Raw genomic sequence first — 21479 nt, forward strand, 5'->3', positions numbered from 1 at the left:
CAGTGGTCCTAGAATATAGCAATAGGGATGATTTGAACGAAATTTAAAGTTCTAGTGCCCTTTTTAAGTGACCATAACAGCCCCCAGGGGAAGGGCTGCAAGATGTGAACTTTGCCCATTGTTAACATATAGTATTGGTTATTGAGAAGTATCAGGACCCTTTTTAGGGATTTTTCGGCGATGGGGGGGGGGGTCAGGAGGGAAGGTTACTCGGGAGGATCTTTCCATGGAGGAATTTTTCATGGGGGAATGCGATTTTCCATGGAGGAGGCGATGGATTTTCAAACACTATCTAAAAAAAGATCAGAAATTAAATAAAAACGTTTTCTCAACTGAAAGTAAGGAGCAACATTAAAACTTAAAACGAATAGAAATTATTACGTACACGAGGGGATTCTCCCCTCGTTAATGCCCCGCTCTTTATGCTAAATTTTTTTTAGTACTTTCAAAGGAGCTATTTATTCTAAGTAAACCCTTTGCGATTCAGGGGTCACTATTAAAGAATTGGAACAAAATTCGAACTTTAGCGCAAAGAGCGAGGTATTGACGAGGAGGTTAACCCCCTCATATACGTAATAATTTCTGTTCGTTTTAACTTTTAATTTTGCTCTTTAATTTCAGTTGAAATATCTTGTTTTTTAATTTCATGCTGAAACGACATGAGAGTCGTTCAATAGGTTTAAGTATTCTTTTTTTCCTTTGAGGAGACAACAAGAGCTCAAAGTTTTATTAGTTTCTATATTCTTTGATCCTAAGCGGGATATGTTTGAAAAGCACACCGAAATATATTTCAAAGAAACTTTCAATGAAAGTCCAAGAATGATTCTCTTGCAAGTGTATATTAGAAAAGATGAGACGAATACAAAATTTCTTAGAAAGAACATTTATAGAATCATTTATTATAATGTTCTTTCTGCATGTAGAATCTATCCGTTGTTTGTTTGTTTAATTACTATTATAATTTTTTTTTATAAATCCTAGACCCCATCAATGTTTTTTTCTGACAAAAGGGTGGGAGCAGGATTCTTAGGGAGCACAATTCTTAAAAGTCCCATCTCCTTTACGTATATTTTTGAACTGAGTCTTCCCAATCTTCCCAAGACAATACAATAGAAAATCTCCCAAGACAATAGACTAATCACCCCTCAAATGTACAGAAAATTTTACCCAAAAGGTTGTTCAGCACCAAAATTTTATGGTCTACCCAAAATCCATAAGAAGGATACTCTGTTACGTCCTATTGTAGCATGTTATAGATCTCCAGCTACAGGTATAGGAAGATTCTTAGCTACAATTTTCAACAACACAGAAATCTTATATAAAAAATTCCATAGATCTTGTTGAGAAGCTGAAAAATCATAGTATAACAGAAAAAACTATCTTATCTAGTTTTGATGCAGTTTCCATGCACACTTCATGCGATGTCCATAAAGTGAACAGGCCTTACAAAGAAAGTCAGAGGAAAATTCTGCTTGGTCAGATTATAAAACCTTGGAAATTGACACAATAATGACGCTTGTACGTCTTTGCAACAAGTTCTCTTTATATTTGATGTTTCGAGAAAGATTTTTCCTTCAGGTCAAGGGCCTACCCATGGGCACTGTTTTGTTTCCTTTTTTGGCAAATTTTTACATGGATTTCATAGAACAGTCTGCTTTGAATAGTTTCCCCTTAAAACACTCTCTCTGGTTTCGTTTCGTTGATGATATTCTTGTTGTTTGGGAACATGGTCAGGACTCTCTAAAAGATTTTTTGGTATATTTGAATTCTTTTGATTCGAATTGTCAATTTAAAATAGAACTGGAAGATTCAGGAAAGCTCCCTTTCTTGGATGTTTTAATTATAAAAAATATTCCTAGCCTTGAATATTCTATATATAAAAAGCCAACCCATAATGATCGGTATCTACATTTCTCGTCAAATCACCGTCCTTGTGTAAAAAGAGGGGTAGTAATTTCTTTAGTCGACAAGGTTCTAAAGATATGTTCACGGAATCATGTAAAATCCGAGTTAGATTATGTTAAAGATATTCTATTCTGCAATGGCTACCCAATCAATCTCATTGAAAATATAATAGATAGACTATTAAAAAGGTAAAACAGGAAATATAGGGGGCCCGTCCCCCTTGATTCAGTTACACTGGAAATTGGGAAAAAACTTTCACTACATTACCATACGTCTCGAAACTCAGCGACAAACTTTGAAAATTAAAAAAAAAACATAATCTCTCTGTTTCTTTCAAAACTGAACCAAAAGTTGAACATTTTTTCAACTCGGGAAAGGATAAAACGGCCCCTATACTAGGTAGTGGTGTCTACAGAATCCCGGGTTAATGTGGAAAATTTTACATTGGTAGGACCCATCAACAACTAGGGGAACGATTGCATGAACACAAAATTTCAAGAGCTAAGTCCCTGAGACTGGAAAATAAAAATGACAACTTTGATTCAGCTCTGGCCCAACATATATACAAAAATCCTGACCATTTAGTTCTTTTGAAGAGGAAACTTTAATATCTACCGTAAATGACCTACTACAATCTTTTAAAGAGTTAATTGATATAAAAAACATGTAAATAGAATTTTGGCTGCAAATAGTGACACGGGAGATATTTCCCTAAGCCCAATTTATAACAATTTAATGTTAAAAGACTCTATGAATATTTTCGACCAGTCTATATTAAGACAATCTGTCCGCATATCTAATGAAAAACCGAAATTGTAAACAGGCGAAATCTGTTGCAAGGCAAAGGATACTTATTCAATCTAATTGGTAACTTCTCTTTCATTGATTTCAAGTTGGTTTTTGTTGTTTGATTCAGTGTCTTTTCTCCTCTCGTAGAGTTCACTTAAGAAGGTTAGATTTTGTTGTTGTTTCTTCTTTTTTTCTTTTTCTTTCTTTTTTCTCTTTCTTATTTTTTTGAGCACTGAGGACGACGGAGGTCCTTGTCGAAATTAAACAAAAAAAAACAAGTTTTTTTTAAATGAAAGTAAGGAGCGACATTAAAACTTAAAAAGAACAGAAATTACTCCGTATATAAAAGGGCTTTTCCTCCTCAAAGCCCCGCTCTTTACGCTAAAGTTTGACACTTTCTCTTAACTCTACATTTTAAAACAGTAAAAAAACGTTAGTGTAAGAGCGGGGCGTTGAGGAGGAAAAGCCCCTTTCATATACGGAGGAATTTCTGTTCGTTTTAAGTTTTAATATCGCTCCTTACTTTCAAAAAAAATTTTTTTTTTGTTGAATTTCTGGACGTTTTACAATTAATGCATGTTTTGATCTTGGCTCGTTAGACTAATCTTTACGAAACTTATATATTTAAAATCAGCATTAAAATGCAATTCTTTTGATGTAACTATTGGTATCAAAATTCCATTTTTTTGAGTTTCGGTTACTATTGAGCTGGGTCGCTCCTTACTACAGTTCGTAACCACGAACTGTTTAATATTTGCTTGTTTCTCATGTTTTGCTACTGGCTGATAAAATCCTCGTTTTTCAACTATTTGTTTTTTCTCTTTTCATTTATTATTTCCTTTCTTTGTTTTCATACATCATGCATAGCCAGTATGGTCTCAGAACGTATTTAAGCTTTTGTGTAAAGAGCGAGGTCTTAACGAGGGGACAAACCCCCTTATACACATAATAAAAAAATAAGAATATGGAAGTTCGTTACCTAAGTTAATTCTTAAGTTACGTATATTTTTACTAGTAAAAACTTTTGTTAAAAATTAAAAGTTCTAGTTGCCTTTTTAAGTAACCGAAAAACATGAGGGCAACTAGGCCTCCTCCCCCTACCCTTTTTTCTCAAAATCTTCTGATCAAAACCAAGAGAAAGTTTTAAAATTTCATTTTAATGATTTATCTGCGGAGAGCCAAAATCAAACATGCATTAATTCAAAAACGTTCAGAAATTAAAATAAATAACTAGTTTTTTTTTTAACTGAAAGTAAGGAGCGACATTAAAACTTAAAATGAACAGAAATTACTATGTGTGTGAAAGGGGTTGTTCCCTTCTCGACCGCCCGGTATTTACGCTAAATTTTTTTACTGTTTAATAAAGTAGAATTGAGAGAAAGAGTCAAACTTTAGGGTAAAGAGCGGACGTTGAGAAGGGAACAACCCCTTTCATACACGTAGTAATTTCTGTTCGTTTTAAGTTTTAATGTCGCTCCTTACTTTCAGTTAAAAAAAAACTAGTTTTTTTATATTTAATTTCTAGAAAAACCGCTCATTATTCTTCAGTATATTTTTGCCTTTTTAGTAATATACGGATCATTTTTCAGTTTTCAATGTCATTTTCACTTAACTTTTGAAATTTTGGCTTCAACATTGTCTTCCCTCCAGGATTTTGGCGAAATTACGCCACTATTTATTACTTTGAATCGTATCTTTAATTAAAAAAGTTCCTTTAAACAGTGTGACAATTAGTATCAAACAGTTCGTGGTAATGAACTGTAGTAAGGAGCGACCAGGCTCAATAGTAACCAAAACTCTAAAAAATGGAATTTTGATGCCAATAGTTACATCAAAATATATAAATATAACTTAAATATATAAGTTTCATCAAGATTAGTCTTACCCGTCAAAAGTCACGAGCCTGAGAAAATTTGCCTCATTTTATAAAATAGGGGGAAATCCCCCTAAAAGTCATACTATCTTAACGAAAATCACATCATCAGATTCGGCGTATCAGAGAACCTTGTAGTAGAAGTTTTAAGCCCCTATCAACGAAAATGTGGAATTTCGCATTTTTTGCCAGAAGACAAATCACGGATGCGTGTTTATTTGTTTTTTTTCCCAGGAGTCATCGTGTCGACTCAGCGCTTCTAGAATGTCGTGAAAGGGCTCATTCTAACGGAAATTAAAAGTTCTAGTGCTCTTTTTAAGTAACTAAAAAATTGGAGAGCACCTAGGCCCCCTCCCACGCTCAGTTTTTTGAAAGTTTTTTTTTAATGAAAGTAAGGAGCGACATTAAAACTTAAAAAGAACAGAAATTACTCCGTATATAAAAGGGCTTTTCCTCCTCAAAGCCCCGCTCTTTACGCTAAAGTTTGACACTTTCTCTTAACTCTACATTTTAAAACAGTAAAAAACTTTAGTGTAAAGAGCGGGGCGTTGAGGAGGAAAAGCCCCTTTCATATACGGAGGAATTTCTGTTCGTTTTAAGTTTTAATATCGCTCCTTACTTTCAAAAAAATTGTTTTTTTGTTGAATTTCTGGACGTTTTAGAATTAATGCATGTTTTGATCTTGGCTCTCCGCACATAAATAATTAAAAGAAATTTGCATATTAATTTTTTTTGGCTAAATGGCTTTTTCATAGTTTTAATCGGAAGATTTTGAGAAAAAAGGAGCGAGGGAGGAGGCCTAGTTGCCCTCCAATTTTTTGATTACTTGAAAAAGCAACTATAACTTTTAATTTTTAGTAAAAAATAGTAAAAAAAGTAAAAATAAGTAAAAATATAGTAAAATATAAAGTAAAAATATGCGTAACTTACAAATTAACTTACCTAGCGAAATTCTATATTCGTATGTTTTTATTGCGTATCTGAGGGGGCTCACCCCTCTTCGATACCTCGCTCTTTACACTAAAGCTTAAATTTTGTCCCAATTCCTTCAGAATGACCCCTGAATCACAAAGGCCGTAGAATAAATAGTTGAAATTACTTAAAAATACTTTAGCGTAAAGAGCGAGGTATTACGAGGAGGTAAAATCCTTATATGTGTAATAATTTCTGTTCGTTTTCAGTTTTAATGCTGCTCCTCACTTTCAGTAGAAAAAACTTTTCATATTTTTTTTTCTTAAATAATGCTAGAAAATCCTGCGCCCCCTCCATTGAAAGTCTCTTCCCCCATGAGACGTTCCTCCATGGAAAGATCCTCCCGTGTAACCCCCCCTCAACCCTCCCTCAACCAAAAAATCCCCCTGAAAACGTCTGTACACTTCCCAGTAACCATTACTATATGTAAACACAGGTCAAAGTTTTCAACCTGCAGCCCCTCCCACGGGGACTGCGGGGGAGTAAGTCGTCTCCAAAGTCATAGTTATTAAATTTTTCGAATATGGTGAATAAAATGGCTATCTCACAATTCTGATCTGGTGACTTTGGGGGGGGGGGGGAATGAGCGTGGGAGGGGGCCTAGGTGCCCTCCAATTTTTTTGGTCACTTAAAAAGGGCACTAGCACTTTTAATTTCCGTTAGAATGAGCCCTTCCGCAATATTCTAGGACCACTGAGTCGATACGATCACCCCTGGAAAAAAAACAACAAATAAACACGCATCTGTGATTTGTCTTCTGGCAAAAAATGCGAAATTCCACATTTTTGTAGATAGGGGCTTGAAACTTCTACAATAAGGTTCTCTGATACGTTGAATCTGATGGTGTGATTTTTGTTAAGATGGTATGACTTTTAGAGGGTTTTTCCTCCTATTTTCAAAAATGAGGCAAATTTTCTAAGGCTCGTAACTTTGATGTAACTATTGGTATCAAAATTCCATTTTTTAGAGTTTCGGTTACTATTGAGCTGGGTCGCTCCTTACTACAGTTCGTTACCACGAACTGTTTGATATTTGCTTGTTTCTCATGTTTTGCTACTGGCTGATAAAATCCTCGTTTTTCAACTATTTGTTTTTTCTCTTTTCATTTATTATTTCCTATCTTTGTTTTCATACATCATGCATAGCCAGTATGGTCTCAGAACGTATTTAAGCTTTTGTGTAAAGAGCGAGGTCTTAACGAGGGGACAAACCCCCTTATACACATAATAAAAAATAAGAATATAGAAGTTCGTTACCTAAGTTAATTCTTAAGTTACGTATATTTTTTACTAGTAAAAACTTTTGTTAAAAATTAAAAGTTCTAGTTGCCTTTTTAAGTAACCGAAAAACATGAGGGCAACTAGGCCTCCTCCCCCTACCCTTTTTTCTCAAAATCTTCTGATCAAACCTAAGAGAAAGTTTTAAAATTTCATTTTAATGATTTATCTGTGGAGAGCCAAAATCAAACATGCATTAATTCAAAAACGTTCAGAAATTAAAATAAATAACTAGTTTTTTTTAGCTGAAAGTAAGGAGCGACATTAAAACTTAAAACGAACAGAAATTACTACGTGTGTGAAAGGGGTTGTTCCCTTCTCGACCGCCCGGTATTTACGCTAAATTTTTTTACTGTTTAATAAAGTAGAATTGAGAGAAAGAATTGAGAGAAAGATTGAGAGATTGAGAGATTAGTAATTTGGCAAGCGTATCAGGGACCGGACCAGATTAAATTAGAAATAGTCGTTTTCCCGATTTGAACATCTGGGGGGGGGAGTGGGGGCCGGTTAATTCGGAAAAAATAGAAAAGATGAAGTATTTTTAACTTATGAGCGGGTGATTGGATCTTAATGAAATTTGATGTTTGGAATGATATTGTGTCTCAGAGCTCTTATTTTAAATCCCGACCGGATCTGATGACATTGGGGGGAGTTGGAGGGGGGAAACCTAAAATCTTGGGAAACACTTAGAGTGGAGGGATCGGGATGAAACTTGATGGGAAAAATAAGCGCAATTCCCAGATACATGATTGACATAATCGGAACTGATTCGCTCTCTTTGGGGTAGTTGGGGGGGGGGGGGGTAATTCTTAAAAATTAGAAAAAATGAGGTATTTTCAACTTACGAACGGGTGATCGGATCTCAATGAAATTTGATGTTTAGAAGGATATCGTGTCTTAGAGCTCTTATTTTATAACCAGAACGGATCCGCTCTATTTGGGGTAGTTGGGGGGGGGGTTAATTCTGAAAAAATAGAAAAAATGAGGTATTTTTAACTTACGAACGGGTGATTGGATCTCCATGAAATTTGATATTTAGAAGGATATCGTGTCTCAAAGCTCTTGTTTTAAATCCTGACCGGATCTGGTGACACTGGGGGAAGTTTGGGATGGGGAAACCTAAAATGATGGAAAACGCTTAGATTGGAGGGATCGGGATGAAACTTGGTTGGAAAAATAAGCAGAAGTCTTGCATACGTGATTTACATAATTGGAACGGATCCGCTCATTTTTTTTTGGGGGGGGGGGGGTAATTCTGAAAAGTAAGAAAAATGACGTATTTTTAACTTACGAAGGAGTGATCGGATCTTCATGAAACTTCATATTTAGAAGGACCTCGTAACTCAGATATCTTATTTTAAACCTCAACCGGATCAAGCGTAATTGGGGGGGGGGCAGTTGAGGGGACCGGAAATCTTAGAAAATACTTAAAGCGGTGAGATCAGGATGAAACTGGATGGGAAGAATAGAAACCTGTCTAAGAAACGTGACTGATATAACTGGACCGGATCTGCTCTCTTTGGTTGAATTGGGGGGGTATTTTGAAAATTGAGGTATTTGTAACTTACGAAAGGGTGACCAGATCTGAATGAAATTTGATATTTAGAAGGATCTTGTGCTTTGAAGTTCTAATTTCAAATTCCGACCAGATCCTGTGACATTCGGGGGAGTTGGAGGGGGAAACCGGAATACTTGGAAAACATGAAAATTGGGGTATTTTTATCTTACGAATAGATGATCGGATCGTAATGAAATTTGATTTTTAGAAGGAATTCATGTCTCAGAGCTCTTATTTCAAATCCCGACCAGATCTTTTGACATTGGGGGGAATTGGAGGGGGAAATCTTGGAGAAACACTTGGAGTGGAGGAATCGGGATGAAGCTTGGTGGATAGAATAAACAAATGTCCTTGATACGTGATTGACAGAATCGTACTGGATTCGCTCTCTTTGGGGGAGCTGGGGGGAGGGGTTCAGTGATTTGGCGAGTTCGGTGCTTCTGGACGTGCTAGGGCGATGAAAATTGGTAGGCGTGTCAGGGAGCTGCACAATTTGACTTGATAAAGTCATTTTCCCAGATTCGACCATTTGGGGGGCAAAAGGGAGAGGAAAAACTAGAAAAAATTAGGTATTTATAACTTACGAGTGGGTGATCGGATCTTAATAAATTTTGATATTTAGAAGGACTTTGTGACTCAGAGCTCTTATTTTAAATCTTGACCGGCATTAAGCCTCTTATTTTCCTTTTTAAATCAATCTATTGATTCATAGAATTTTGTTAGAGCTCATACCATATGATCTCTTGGCTCTTAGCTCTTCTCGCCTCGTCACGAGTGCCATATGAGGTCTTAGCTCTTGTTAGTCGAAGAAGGCGTCCTATCATAATTTGCTCAGACAACCTAAGACAGTAATTTGTTCTTAGGCGAGGTAAATATTACGGATCTAACATTTCCAAAGGACAGTTGGGACATGTCGCTCACTCCGATTTACTAGAACAAATTACCGATTTCAAAAAAATATCCTTTATTTTATATAATACAGGCAATGCTTTTCTCAGGAACATTTCATTATTGACAATATTTTTCTGCAATAAACAAGAAATTGCAAGCATATGTTGATGCATCCTTTGAAATATAAGCTGTGAGGTCCTCATTCATCGGTGGGACACAATATGCCCATAACACTAAAAACAATTGGGAGTATATTGGACTAGACAAAATGATTTCATGGTGAGGTGGAATATAGCCAAAATTCTATTTGAACTTTTACCCATGTCCAGAATCTTAATACGATGCATGTATTGTTGTATTATATCTGGCTATAGCCAGTGGCGTAATTTCGTCAAAATCCTAGGGGGAGGTGGTACAAATTTTGAGCCAATTTTCCCAAATCAAGTGAAAATGATAGCGAAAACTGAAAAATGAGCCCAATATTACCATAAAGACAAATATATTCTAAAGAAAATTCACCTGTTTCTTTGCATACTTCGAATTATGCAGGCTTATCTTAGTTTTCACAAGATTCATTTTTTTTCAGAAACTAAATTTCAGCTTGGGGGGGGGGGGGCAAAATAATGTTTAGAGGCGAACTGGGGTCTGAAGAGGAATGTTTATTTCTGAGTGCGGGGATGTGCCTTTAATATTAAAAAAAAAATGTACTATCATGTCTATAACCATAATTAAATTTCATTCGAGTTACATCTCTGGTTGCTCTTATGGGTGTTTTTAATGTTTCACAAATTTTGCATTTTACATTTACATTTTATACAATATTATATATAACATATTAAGCATGTATACAAGGGTTCGCAGGATTTTCTAGTATCAAGGAATAATGCAAAAATGATTTCTTAGACAAGGCTTTATTTCCATGTATAGTTAAAATAAAACGATAATAACCAATAACGTGTAACACTCATAATTAAGACAGTGAACAAACGTTGACAAAATCTGCATGCTAACGAAAGCCCAAATGTTTTATTTTTACGTCTGGTAGCCCTTATCAACGCAATAGAACTGGATTAAATAGTTTAAATATATAATAAAACAGTATAATAGATAAAAAGAATATATGATAAAACTAAAAAATTAAAAATCTCACATATAGTAAGCTATCGTAATCCACGTCTGGTTGCACCATTTATACCACTACACCATTACACTGCAGTTTAACTCATGTGATTCTTTTTTTATTTTCTCCTTTTTTGTATATCATTTTCAATCTGTTTACGTCTTTTTCGTACATATTTTAAATCTTCAGTCTATTTTTTTCCCATTGTCAAAGTTTGCTCTTAGTCTTGGAAAATTGTGAAGAAAAGGGGTCAACCTCAAACAAATTGATGTACAAATGATTCTTTCACTACCCGACCTAAAAGCTTATCGCACTAGCTCTTTCACAAATAATATGAAAAAAACTTCGTTTTCTTAAAGAGTTAAAGAGGCTGCGTCCCAAAGTCGAACCTTAAAACGTACAGGAATTAGGAGAGGCAGTTGGGGGCTGCCGCCCCCCAAACCCCCCGCTTTTAAAGACTCTTTTGTACAGGTTTTTTGTTGTGGGGGGCTGCCGCTCCCCTAACCCCCCGCTCTTGGCTTCGGAAAGGCCCTCTTTTAATTAACAAAACAAAAAACCTGTACAAAAGAGTCTTTAAAAGCGGGGGGTTTGGGGGGCCGCTGCACCCCAACTGCCTCTCCTAATTCCTGTACGTTTTAAGGTTCGACTTTGGGACGCAGCCTCTTTAACTCTTTAAGAAAACGAAGTTTTTTTCATATTATTTCTGTACGTTTTTCTACAATCCATGGTGGATGTAATTTAATAATTCCTCTACTCCTCGTACAGGGATTAGGACTGCCTCTCCTAATTCCTTTACGTTTTAAGGTTCGACTTTGGGACGCAGCCTCTTTAACTCTTTAAGAAAACGAAGTTTTTTTCATATTTTGTGGAAAAAAACCGCCCGATAAGGGACTTGAACCCTTGATCTTAGGATTAAAAGTCCCACGCTCTACCGACTGAGCTAACCGGGCATGTTTGAAGTCGAAATACCTGCATGTGTATAAATATAACTTTTAAATAACTTTTAAGAATTTCAAAAATTAACATGGGCTCTTATGGGGAAATGGGTTTTTCTAAGCTAGAAAATCGGGGGGGTTAAGATTTTCCAACGAAACTTTCCAGGAAAATTACTCGGAGAATTCCGCGTCGAATGAGTCTTCGTACACCCAGATCCGATGTCGGCTGTGACCTGTAGGCATGGCAGAAAAAAAGGGTTTCTGTCATTTTTCTCAAATAAAAATTTTACGGATTAAGACAGAATTTTTTGAAGCTTTTAGTCAGTCTCACCATGTCGAGCTGATCATTTTGATGTACTTGAATGTTAAAATTCGTAACTTTTAACAACAAAAAACTTAACATGGGCTCTTATGGGAAATGGGGTTTTTCTAAGCTAGAAAATCGGGGGGTTAAGATTTTCCGACGAAACTTTCAAGCAAAATTACTCAGAGAATTCCGCGTCGAATGAGTCTTCATACACCCAGATCCGATGTCGGCTGTGACCTGTAGGCGTGGCGAAAAAAAAAACAAAAGGAGAACATGAACATTAAGTGGCTATGCGTGGTTTCTGGAAAACAGGGAAGGAGTAATCGGATCGAGCTGAAATTTCGCAGATAAGCTCCTGGGCCCTAGGGGACCCTAACTTGTGAATTTCAGCCCGATCGGACAACGTTAAAGGGGGGGGATTGGGGGATCGAAACTTTCGGCCAGATTTTCCCCATGAAGGAAAAGTTGGAGGGGGATGAAATTTGGCAGGTTTCTTTGTTGGAGCTCGGGCTACGAAATGCATCCCTCTCCATCCCTCTGCGACCACTGGAACCGAAGATCGCTTAACATTGTCGTGGTTTGCCTCTTTAAAGAGGCACGAGTGTGCCTCCTTGATTTGATTTTTTTTTTTAGGTTGAATTGTGGTTGAGGCAAAAAAAAGGTGATTGAGTAAATACCAGCAAATGTGATTATATATGTTATTTCTACGCTCTTTTTCTGCTGATGAACATGAAACTAAATGTTTAAAGTCAAAATAATTGTTTGGGGCTTAAAACTTTGAGAGAGAGTGAGGTTGGGGAAGAGGTATCTCTAGAAAGTAACATATAAGGCATTAATAAATGGATTGTGTTTTTTGTACCTCAGGTTTGCATTCATGAAAGGACGGAGGGGTGTAATTATGCTTTTTAATTGTAGGGGTACATACGAAAAGTTAATGGTTATAAAAATGAGTATTTTTACCAGCACATTTTAAGTCTTTTCTGCTGTAGAGTTCCTTGAAGGGGGGGAGCCTTCTATTCCTAGGGTTCAGTCTTCTTAGTGGCACCATCTAGATAAGTGCATTTTTTTATGCTCAGTGTATTGGATAAGGGGGAGGTAAAAAGGTTAAGGGATGCCCCCTTGGTTAAAAATTCGCCTACGCTTCTTCGAACCTGCCAGTTTTTCCTGGCCTATTTTCATGATAAAATCTTCTCGCGGTTTTTCATTTGAATTTGAATTTACGCCCACCGCCAACGTCTGAAGGGAGGGCCATACGTCCCATGGGGGGTGAACAATTAGTTGTTTTTTTTTATTTATCGGACTGTATTTTACCTATTTGTTGATCTGAAATTCCATCATAACAAAAAGGACTGAGCATTTACAAAAGAAAAAACAAACCCAAAGAAAAAAACGTAAAACTCAAAACATAACAAGAAATGTTAATTTTGGAATTAATAACCATTACAGAGACACTGATACAAGAGATATATGTAGTATAGAAAGTTTTAGACAAGAGACACTTAGTGTAGAAAATACTAAGGGGAAAATTGTATGTTTTTTAAAATGGTTTTTAGCTATAAAAGTTTTCGTTTAAAGTAATCAAACACAAATTGAGAGGGTCGAATATGGTCGAATATTTAAGATTTTAGTGAATTTCTAAAAACAATCTTAAGCACAGAGAAACAGAGAGAAAACTTGTAAAGAGATCCTATGGCGGTAGAGCTTTCTTTAGTGTGCTTTGGCCGTTGACAAAATCTTAAGTTGACCCTATCTATAATTTCTTACTAACAAACTAATAACTTTCTCTGATGTAAGAAATCTTAATGTCTCCTTAACACGTTTCTTTTTCAGATTGTCATTTACCTTCCAAAACGAGATTTCATTGACCACTATACATACTTCGACTCAATCGGTAAGTTTAGATGTATTATTTTAATGAATATGCTTGAGATATTTAAGGCAAAAACATTAAATTAGACCATGCTAGTTATTTATCACTAGACATTTTCCTAGGCCATCTTAGGGTAAAAGATTACATACCAAACGAAACTGCAAGGTGGCTGCAAGTGTGGCCACTTCTTACTGTGGCTAAACTCATTTGAAAGAAGTATTGGTAAATGACACGACCACGTCTTGAAAAGCGGTTGAATCCAGCTTTACTACTACTACTACTAATAACTCACTGCAGCACCAGGCCACCTGAGGCCAACACAGCTACGCACGCTCCTCCTCCAACCTAATCTATTCAAGGCCTCCCTCTTTACAACCTCCCAGAAAGTTTCTATTTCCTTTCAATCTCTATTTATGACATCCTCCCAACCCAGGCAAGGACGACCTGCTTTCCGTGTGGCCCCAGACGGTTGACCAAAAAGGACAACCTTCGGCAATCTGTTATCCCTCATCCACAGAACATGGCTTAGCCACCTCAACCTTTCTTTCATTATAGCCATAGAAAGCAGGACTGAACCACATTTTTCTTACGATCTACTGTTTGAAATACGGTCAGTCAGCCGGGTACCCAGAAAAAATCCGTAGGCAATTTTTCTGAAAAACATCTAGTAAATTTCCATCTGCTTTTCGAAGCGCCTATGCTTGGACAAGTGAATTTTGTGTATCAAAAGTATCGTTGCTTTTCAAAAGTATTTATCCGCCGATGTGATACCGCTCAACGGTTTCTTTTCGATAATTAACAACATCCTTGACATCATTTAGGTTTATACCTCGCTAAAGCTTAAAAAGTTATATACAGGTAAACCTACAACTAACCGTTTCCAAAATCGGCCAAACATCTATGATATTGTATCGATTATACGCAATATTGTATGTAGTCTGGAGAAATAGCGAAATCATTTATCGTTTTCTTTTCGTTAAAATTTAATTTAATTTTTTTAAAGTTTGGAGGTGAAAGTTGGGCCATGGTAGTAAATGTTCGAGGCTGTAGCATTAAAGGGTATTATCAATATAGTTCGATACTCATTTTCTTTGGTTTTCTATATGGGCTTGTTTATGTTTCAGTAATTAATTGCTATAGTCCAGAAGTGATTTATTTACCATACCTGAATTTTTTTCAAAGTATAAGTGAGTGAAACTATTATGGTGTTAAAAACAACTATAACTACTTGTAAATACTAAAAAAAAAAATAAAAACAACTATAACAACTTTATATATAACAACTATAACAACTTATTTATATAACAACTATTACAACTAAAAACAACTTTTTTAATTTTTTTTTATAAAAACAACTATAACTTGTAAATACTAACTTCTATAAAAACTATTATAACTACTAAAGTACTATAACTACTCAAAAAAATTGCAACATATAATTAGGGAGTAACTATAACTTCTAATATCTAAAGAGTTTTCTTCATACTTGTCTTGCTGTAAAACTGAAACAGTTTCAATAAATAACAGCAAGTTTGATAGAACTGGAAAATTCAGATGAACAGAAAGGTAAATTTCTCTAAATCATCAGTATTGCCACTACTCATCACAAAGCGATGCTACCTGTAACCAAAAAGCTTTAAAAGTTCTTCCTTTACAATGCCTTTCGGAATTTCTTCTTTTTAAAGTTTATTTCTAAACTGAAATAAGTTTTCGAGTAAAAACTTGAGCTACAAGAATATATCACGTAGGCTAGCATCCCCACATCCAATGTCAGCAATACTCTACTTTCCTGCAGCTAAGTGCCTTATAAAGTGAGATTGAAGCTTATTTACAGAAGCAAATGTATGGACTTACTCAGTGAATCTAAAACAAGCATTCCAGTTTAAAAATTGGGCTCAATCAAAGTTTCAGGAATAGTTCAGATAAACACAATGTTGAAACTAGACCCAGCTTATTTTTTTTTAAGATTTGAAGAGGTATTATTGTTGTCTTTCTTTTGGCTTTCGACCAAAAACGCAAATCGACTGGGGTGAAATCGTTTGGCTAAAGAGTTTCGTTTTTACATTCTAATTTGCTTTAGTTCCGGTTTCTCTAGCAAGTTTCTTTCTCTAGAGATAGGCTAACGAAAAGGGTTTTTTCTACATTTTACTGTAATTGGCCAAGTACAAATTATATTTTATCTAGAAAAGGAAACATAATTGTACTACCATTCATTCACTTCTGTCATTCTGGAAGAGAAGGAAATATTTTAAGTAAAGTAAAACGGCGAGGTCTACTCAGCCAAAAAATCAAGGGAAATAAGAGTTAAATTACTAGAGGCCTATAACCAAAACAAACGTTAATTAACTTGTACTTGTTATTCTAGCTGGAAAGAGGCTCTATCAACACTCCCTGGTATTTAAAAGTTGACAGACATTCGTTACCATCGGATCTATCTTTGATTCTGAGGAATACAATCTGGAACCAAGACATTACCATATTCTGCAATTTCAATTAAAACCACCTAGGGGCTCCAAGTTGGTCTTGAAAGTGGCTAACCAGACTTGGATTGACCGCCATGGCGTTTTTTCCAGAAGTGCCGTGACACGCAGACTAGTCTATTTCTTCATGAGGATTCTTAGGGCCAATGACATACGATCCCGAACATGCGAGTCGGTGTTTTATTATAATGTCCTCTTCAGCGTATTTCTGAAAGCATCATTTTCTCATCTCTCAATTCGGAACCTTATTAGTAAGTCTGATGACTAATATTTTCCGTAGGCACCCATAATCAAAGAATTCTAGTGCTTCAGTTTTGACCGCATTCATAGCCTATGTTTTAATTCCACTGAACAGTTCTGATCTGACCATCACTTTGTAAATATAAACTTTGATTGCAAAGATGAATTTGGCCCTTACGCTATTGGGCCTGGTTCAGTTGGGCAAAAACCGCTGCTGTGTGATGCCATTCTATGTTGAATTTCAGATTTTCAGATTTTCGAGATTGTTTTTGCTATTTTAATCTTTATAAAGTCAAGAAAGATTCTCGGTTTGGTTGCAATAAAGTCATTCTCCACAATTTTAATTTTGGCCATTTTGATAGTGAGACCAAGAGTAGCAGCATGGATGGTAACTTTTGTAAGTATCTTGGGCTTTTAAATTTGAATCAGCTGGTAGGATTATATCATTCGTGTAGTTGATGTTTGTGACAGTAAAGTCAGGAGATACATCAATTCCTTGGCATATCTTTGTTTCACGGACCATTATTCAGTCGATTACGAAGTTGAATTTTATTGGTGAGAGTGCACATCCATCCTTAACTCCATAGCTGATCATAAAGGTCTCAGAAACCTCAGCGGTTACTTGGACCACTGCAAGCTGCTTTTCATAAAAAAAAATATATTAGTTTGATGAGTTTTTTCCATCCTCATTATCACGTATCAACATCTACTCCTTACTACAGAGTCAAACGCAAAGATAAGAACAAAAAATACAGCGTCACAGTCATTTGGTTGCATTTTCATCGATGTTTTCATACTGGGTGAGGTGTAAATAGCTGATATGTACATCCCATTCCAGGGCGACAAACAGCCTGCTTTGAGCTTGTTCTAAAATTCTTTGTTCGTGAGAAGCGTCTGAGAGATGTTATATGCAATAGTTTTTCTAGAGTGCTAGTGAGCGAGATATCCCAATAATCTGATATCCTAGTAATCTCATGTAGTGAACTGGTCACCTTTCTTGTATATTAAATAATAAAAAACAAGTTTTTTTTCAACTGAAAGTAAGGAGCAACATTAAAACTTAAAACTAATAGAATTTATTTCGTATATGAAAGGGTTGTCTTCTCCTCAATACCTCACCCTTGACGCTAAAGTTTGAATATTTATTCCAATTTTTAAGAATAGCTACTAGAATAATAAGCCTATTCAAAAGTTCTAAAAGAAACTTTCCCAAAAAGAAGTTCTAAGAAAAGAATGGGCTATTCACAAATAGTTTTGCTGTCCTAGTCCTGGAGTTACCTTTTTTTTCAACATTCTGGTTTAAATACTTGTGGTGAAATACCCTGGAGTTACCTTTTTTTCTTTTCAGCGTTCTGGTTTAAATTAAATAAAAAAAACCAGTTTTTTTAGATGAAAGTAAGGAGCGACATTAAAACATAAAACGAACAGAAATTACTTCGTATATGAAAGGGGCTGCTTCCTCATCAACGCCCCGCTCTTTACGCTAAAGTTTTTTACTGTTTTAAAATGTAGAGTTAAGAGAAAGAGTCAAACTGATGTGTCTTCTGGCAAAAAATACGAAATTTCACATTCTTGTAGATAGGAGCTTGAAATTTTTGCTATGGGGTTCTCTGATACGCTGAATGCGATGGTGTGATTTTCGTTAAGATCCCATGACTCTTAGGGGGTGTTACCCCCTATTTTCCAAAATAAGGCAAATTTTCTCAGGCTCGTAACTTTTGATGACAAAGACTAAATTTGATGAAACTTATATATTTAAAATCAGCATAACAATCCGATTCTTTTGATATATCTTTTAGCATCGAAATTCCGTTTTCTAGAGTTTCGTTTACTATTGAGCCGGGTCGCTCCTTACTACAGTTCGTTACCACGAACTGTTTGAAAAAACGTTTTCATGTTTATTTGTCATTGTTTTCTTATAGTAATGCTAGAAAATCATGCGCCCTTTTCCTTGAATTTTTCTTCCACCATGACAGATTCCTCCAAGGAAAGATCCTCCAGCATAGCCCCCTCCCCTCAGCCCCACCCCCCAAACAAAATAAAATCCCCCTGAAAACGTCTGTACACTTCCCAATAACCATTACTATATGTAAACACTGGTCAAAGTTTGTAACTTGCTGCCCCTCCCCCAGGGATTGTGGGGGAGTAAATCATCCCCAAATACATAGTTACTATGGTTATCGACTATGCTGAACAAAATGGCTATCTCAAAATTTTGATCCGTTGACTTTGGGAAAAAATGAGCGTGGGAGGGGGCCTAGATACCCTCCAATTTTTTGGTCACTTAAAAAGGGCACTAGAACTTTTCATTTCCGTTAGAATGAGCCCTCTTTTGACATTCTAGGACCACTTGGTCGATACGATGACCCCTGGGGAAAAGAAAAAAAAAACAAAAAAAAAAACAAAAAACAAACAAATAAACACGCAGCCGTGATTTGTCTTCTGGCAAAAAATAAAAAAATTCCACATTTTTGTAGATAGGAGCTTGAAACTTCTACAGTAGGGTTCTCTGATACGCTGAATCTGATGGTGTGATTCTTGTTAAGATTCTATGACTTTTAGGGGGTGTGTCCCCCTATTTTCTTAAATAAGGCAAATTTTCCCAGGCTCGTAACTTTTGATGGGTAAGACTAAACTTGATGAAACTTATATATTTAAAATCAGCATTAAAATGCGATTCTTTTGGTGTAGCTATTGATATCAAAATTCAATTTTTTAGAGTTTTGGTTACTATTGAGCCGGGTCGCTCCTTACTACAGTTCGTTACCGCGAACTGTTTGATATGTCGTACAGAGAGGTCAAATAGCCACGCCTTTTTAAAATTAAATAAAAAAATAGCTTTTCTTAACTGAAAGTAAGGAGCGACATTGAAACTTAAAACGAACAGAAACTACTCCATATATGAGAGGAGCTTTTCCTCATAAACACCCTGTTCTTTACGCTAAAGTTTGACTCTGCCTCTTAACACTAATTTTTAAAACAGTAAAAACTTCAGCTTAAACAGCGGGCCGTTGAGGAGGAAAAGCCCCTTTCATATGTGGAGTAATTTCTGTTCGTTTTAAGTTTTAATGTCGCTCCTTACTTTCAGTTAAGAAAAGCTGTTTTTTTTATTTAATTTCTGAATGTTTTTGAATTAATGCATGTTTTGATTTTGGCTCTCCGCGCATAAACAATTAAAACGAAATCTGCATATTAAGTTTTTTTTGGCTAAATGGCTTTCTCATAGTTTTAATAGGAAGATTTTGAAAATAAGGAGTGGGAGAGGAGGCCTAGTTCCCCTCCAGTGTTTTGATTACTTAAAAAGGCAACTAGAACTTAATTTTTTACGAACGTTTTCATTAGTAAAAAATATACGTAACTTACGAATTAACTTACGTAACGAACTTCTATATTCGTATGTTTTTATTACGCATATGAGGGGACTCACACCCTCGTCAATACCTCACTCTTTACACTAAAGCTTAAATTTTGTCCCAGTTCCTTAAGAATGACCCTTGAATCACAAAGGCCGTAGAATAAATAGTTGGAATCACTAAAAACACTTTAGCGTAAAGAGTGAAGTATTACGAGGAGGTGAACCCCTCATATGCGTAATAGTTTCTGTTCGTTTTAAGTTTTAATGCTGTTTCTTGTTTTCAGTCGAAAAAACTTTTCATATTTATTTTTTCATTGTTTTTTTTTCAAAAATGCTCGAAAATCCTGCGTCCCTTCATTGAAATTCTCTTCCCTCATGACAAATTACTCCACGGAAAGATCCTCCCACATAACCCTCCCTCAACTCCTCCCTCCAAACCAAAAAAATGCCCCTGAAAACGTCTGAACACTTCCCAATAACCATTACTGTATGTAAACACTGGTCAAAGCTTGTAACTTGCAGCCCCTCCCACGGGGACTGTAGGGAGTAAGTCGTCCCTAAAGACATATTAATTAGGTTATTCGATTATGGCGAATAAAATGGCTATCTCAGAATTTTGATCCGGTGACGTTGGGGAAAACATGAGCGTGGGAGGGGGCCTAGGTGCCCTCACGTTTTTTGGTTAATTAAAAAGAGCACTAGAACTTTTAATTTCCGTTAGAATGAGCCCTCTTGTGACATTTCAGGACCACTGAGTCGATACGATCACCCCCGAAAAAAATAAAAAAAAATAAACACGCATCCGTGATCTGTCTTGTGGCAAAAAATACAAAATTCCACATTTTTGTAGATAGGAGCTTGAAACTTCTACTGTAGGGTTTTCTGATACGCTGAGTCTGATGGTTTGATCAAACAGTTCGTGGTAACGAACTGTAGTAAGGAGCGACCCGGCTCAATAGTAAACGAAACTCTAAAAAACGGAATTTTGATGCTAAAAGATACATCAAAAGAATCAAATTTTCATGCTGATTCTAGATATATAAGTTTCATCAAATTTAATCTTTGTCATCAAAAGTTACGAGTCTGAGAAAATTTGCCTTATTTTGGAAAATAGGGGGAAACACCCCCTAAAAGTCATAGAATCTTAACGAAAATCACACCATCGTGTTCAGCGTATAAGAGAACCCCATAGCAAAAATTTCAAGCTCCTATCTACAAGAATGTGAAATTTCTTATTTTTTTCCAGAAGACAGATCACGGGTGCGTGTTTATTTGGTTTTTTTTTTCCCAGGAGTCATCGTAACGACCAAGTGGTCCTAGAATCTCGCAAGAGGGCTCATTCTAACGGAAATGAAAAGTTCTAGTGCCCTTTTTAAGTGACCTATAAAATTGGAGGGCACCTAGGCCCCCTCCCACGCTCATTTTTTTCCCAAAGTAAACGGATCCAAATTTTGAGATAGCCATTTTGTTCCGCATAGTCGAAAACCATATTAACTATGTCTTTGGAATGACTCACTCCCCCACAGTCCGTGGGGGAGGGGCTACAAGTTACAAACTTTGTCCAGTGTTTACATACAGTAATGGTTATTGGGAAGTGTACAGACGTTTTCAGGGGGATTTTTTTTGGTTTGGGGTGGGGTTGAGGGGAGGAGGCTATGTGGGAGGATCTTCTCGTGGAGGAACATGTCATGGGGGAAGAGAAATTCAATGAAAAGGGTGCGGGATTTTCTAGCATTACTATAAAAAAAAAACAATGAAAATATAAACACGAAAAAGTTTTTCAACTGAAAGTAAAGAGTAGCATTAAAACTTAAAACTAACAGAGATTATTACGCATATGAGGGGTTCTAAAAATACTTTAGCATAAAGAGCGAGGTATTTAGGAGGAGATAAATACCTTGCTCTTT

General features: G+C 36.1%; 1 protein-coding gene across 1 annotated transcript in view; it reads left to right on the top strand.

Moving 5' to 3' along the window:
* Nucleotides 1-21479, top strand: part of LOC136037062 (arrestin homolog) — a 142222-nt gene that overhangs the window by 31395 nt on the left and 89348 nt on the right. The window contains exon 2 of the mRNA XM_065719500.1: nucleotides 13458-13518. Within this exon, the coding sequence (XP_065575572.1) occupies nucleotides 13458-13518 (61 nt within the window). The remainder of the gene's footprint in view (nucleotides 1-13457; nucleotides 13519-21479) is intronic.

The sequence above is a fragment of the Artemia franciscana genome, chromosome 16 (assembly GCF_032884065.1).
Source record: "Artemia franciscana chromosome 16, ASM3288406v1, whole genome shotgun sequence".
Classification (NCBI taxonomy): Eukaryota; Metazoa; Arthropoda; class Branchiopoda; order Anostraca; family Artemiidae; genus Artemia; species Artemia franciscana.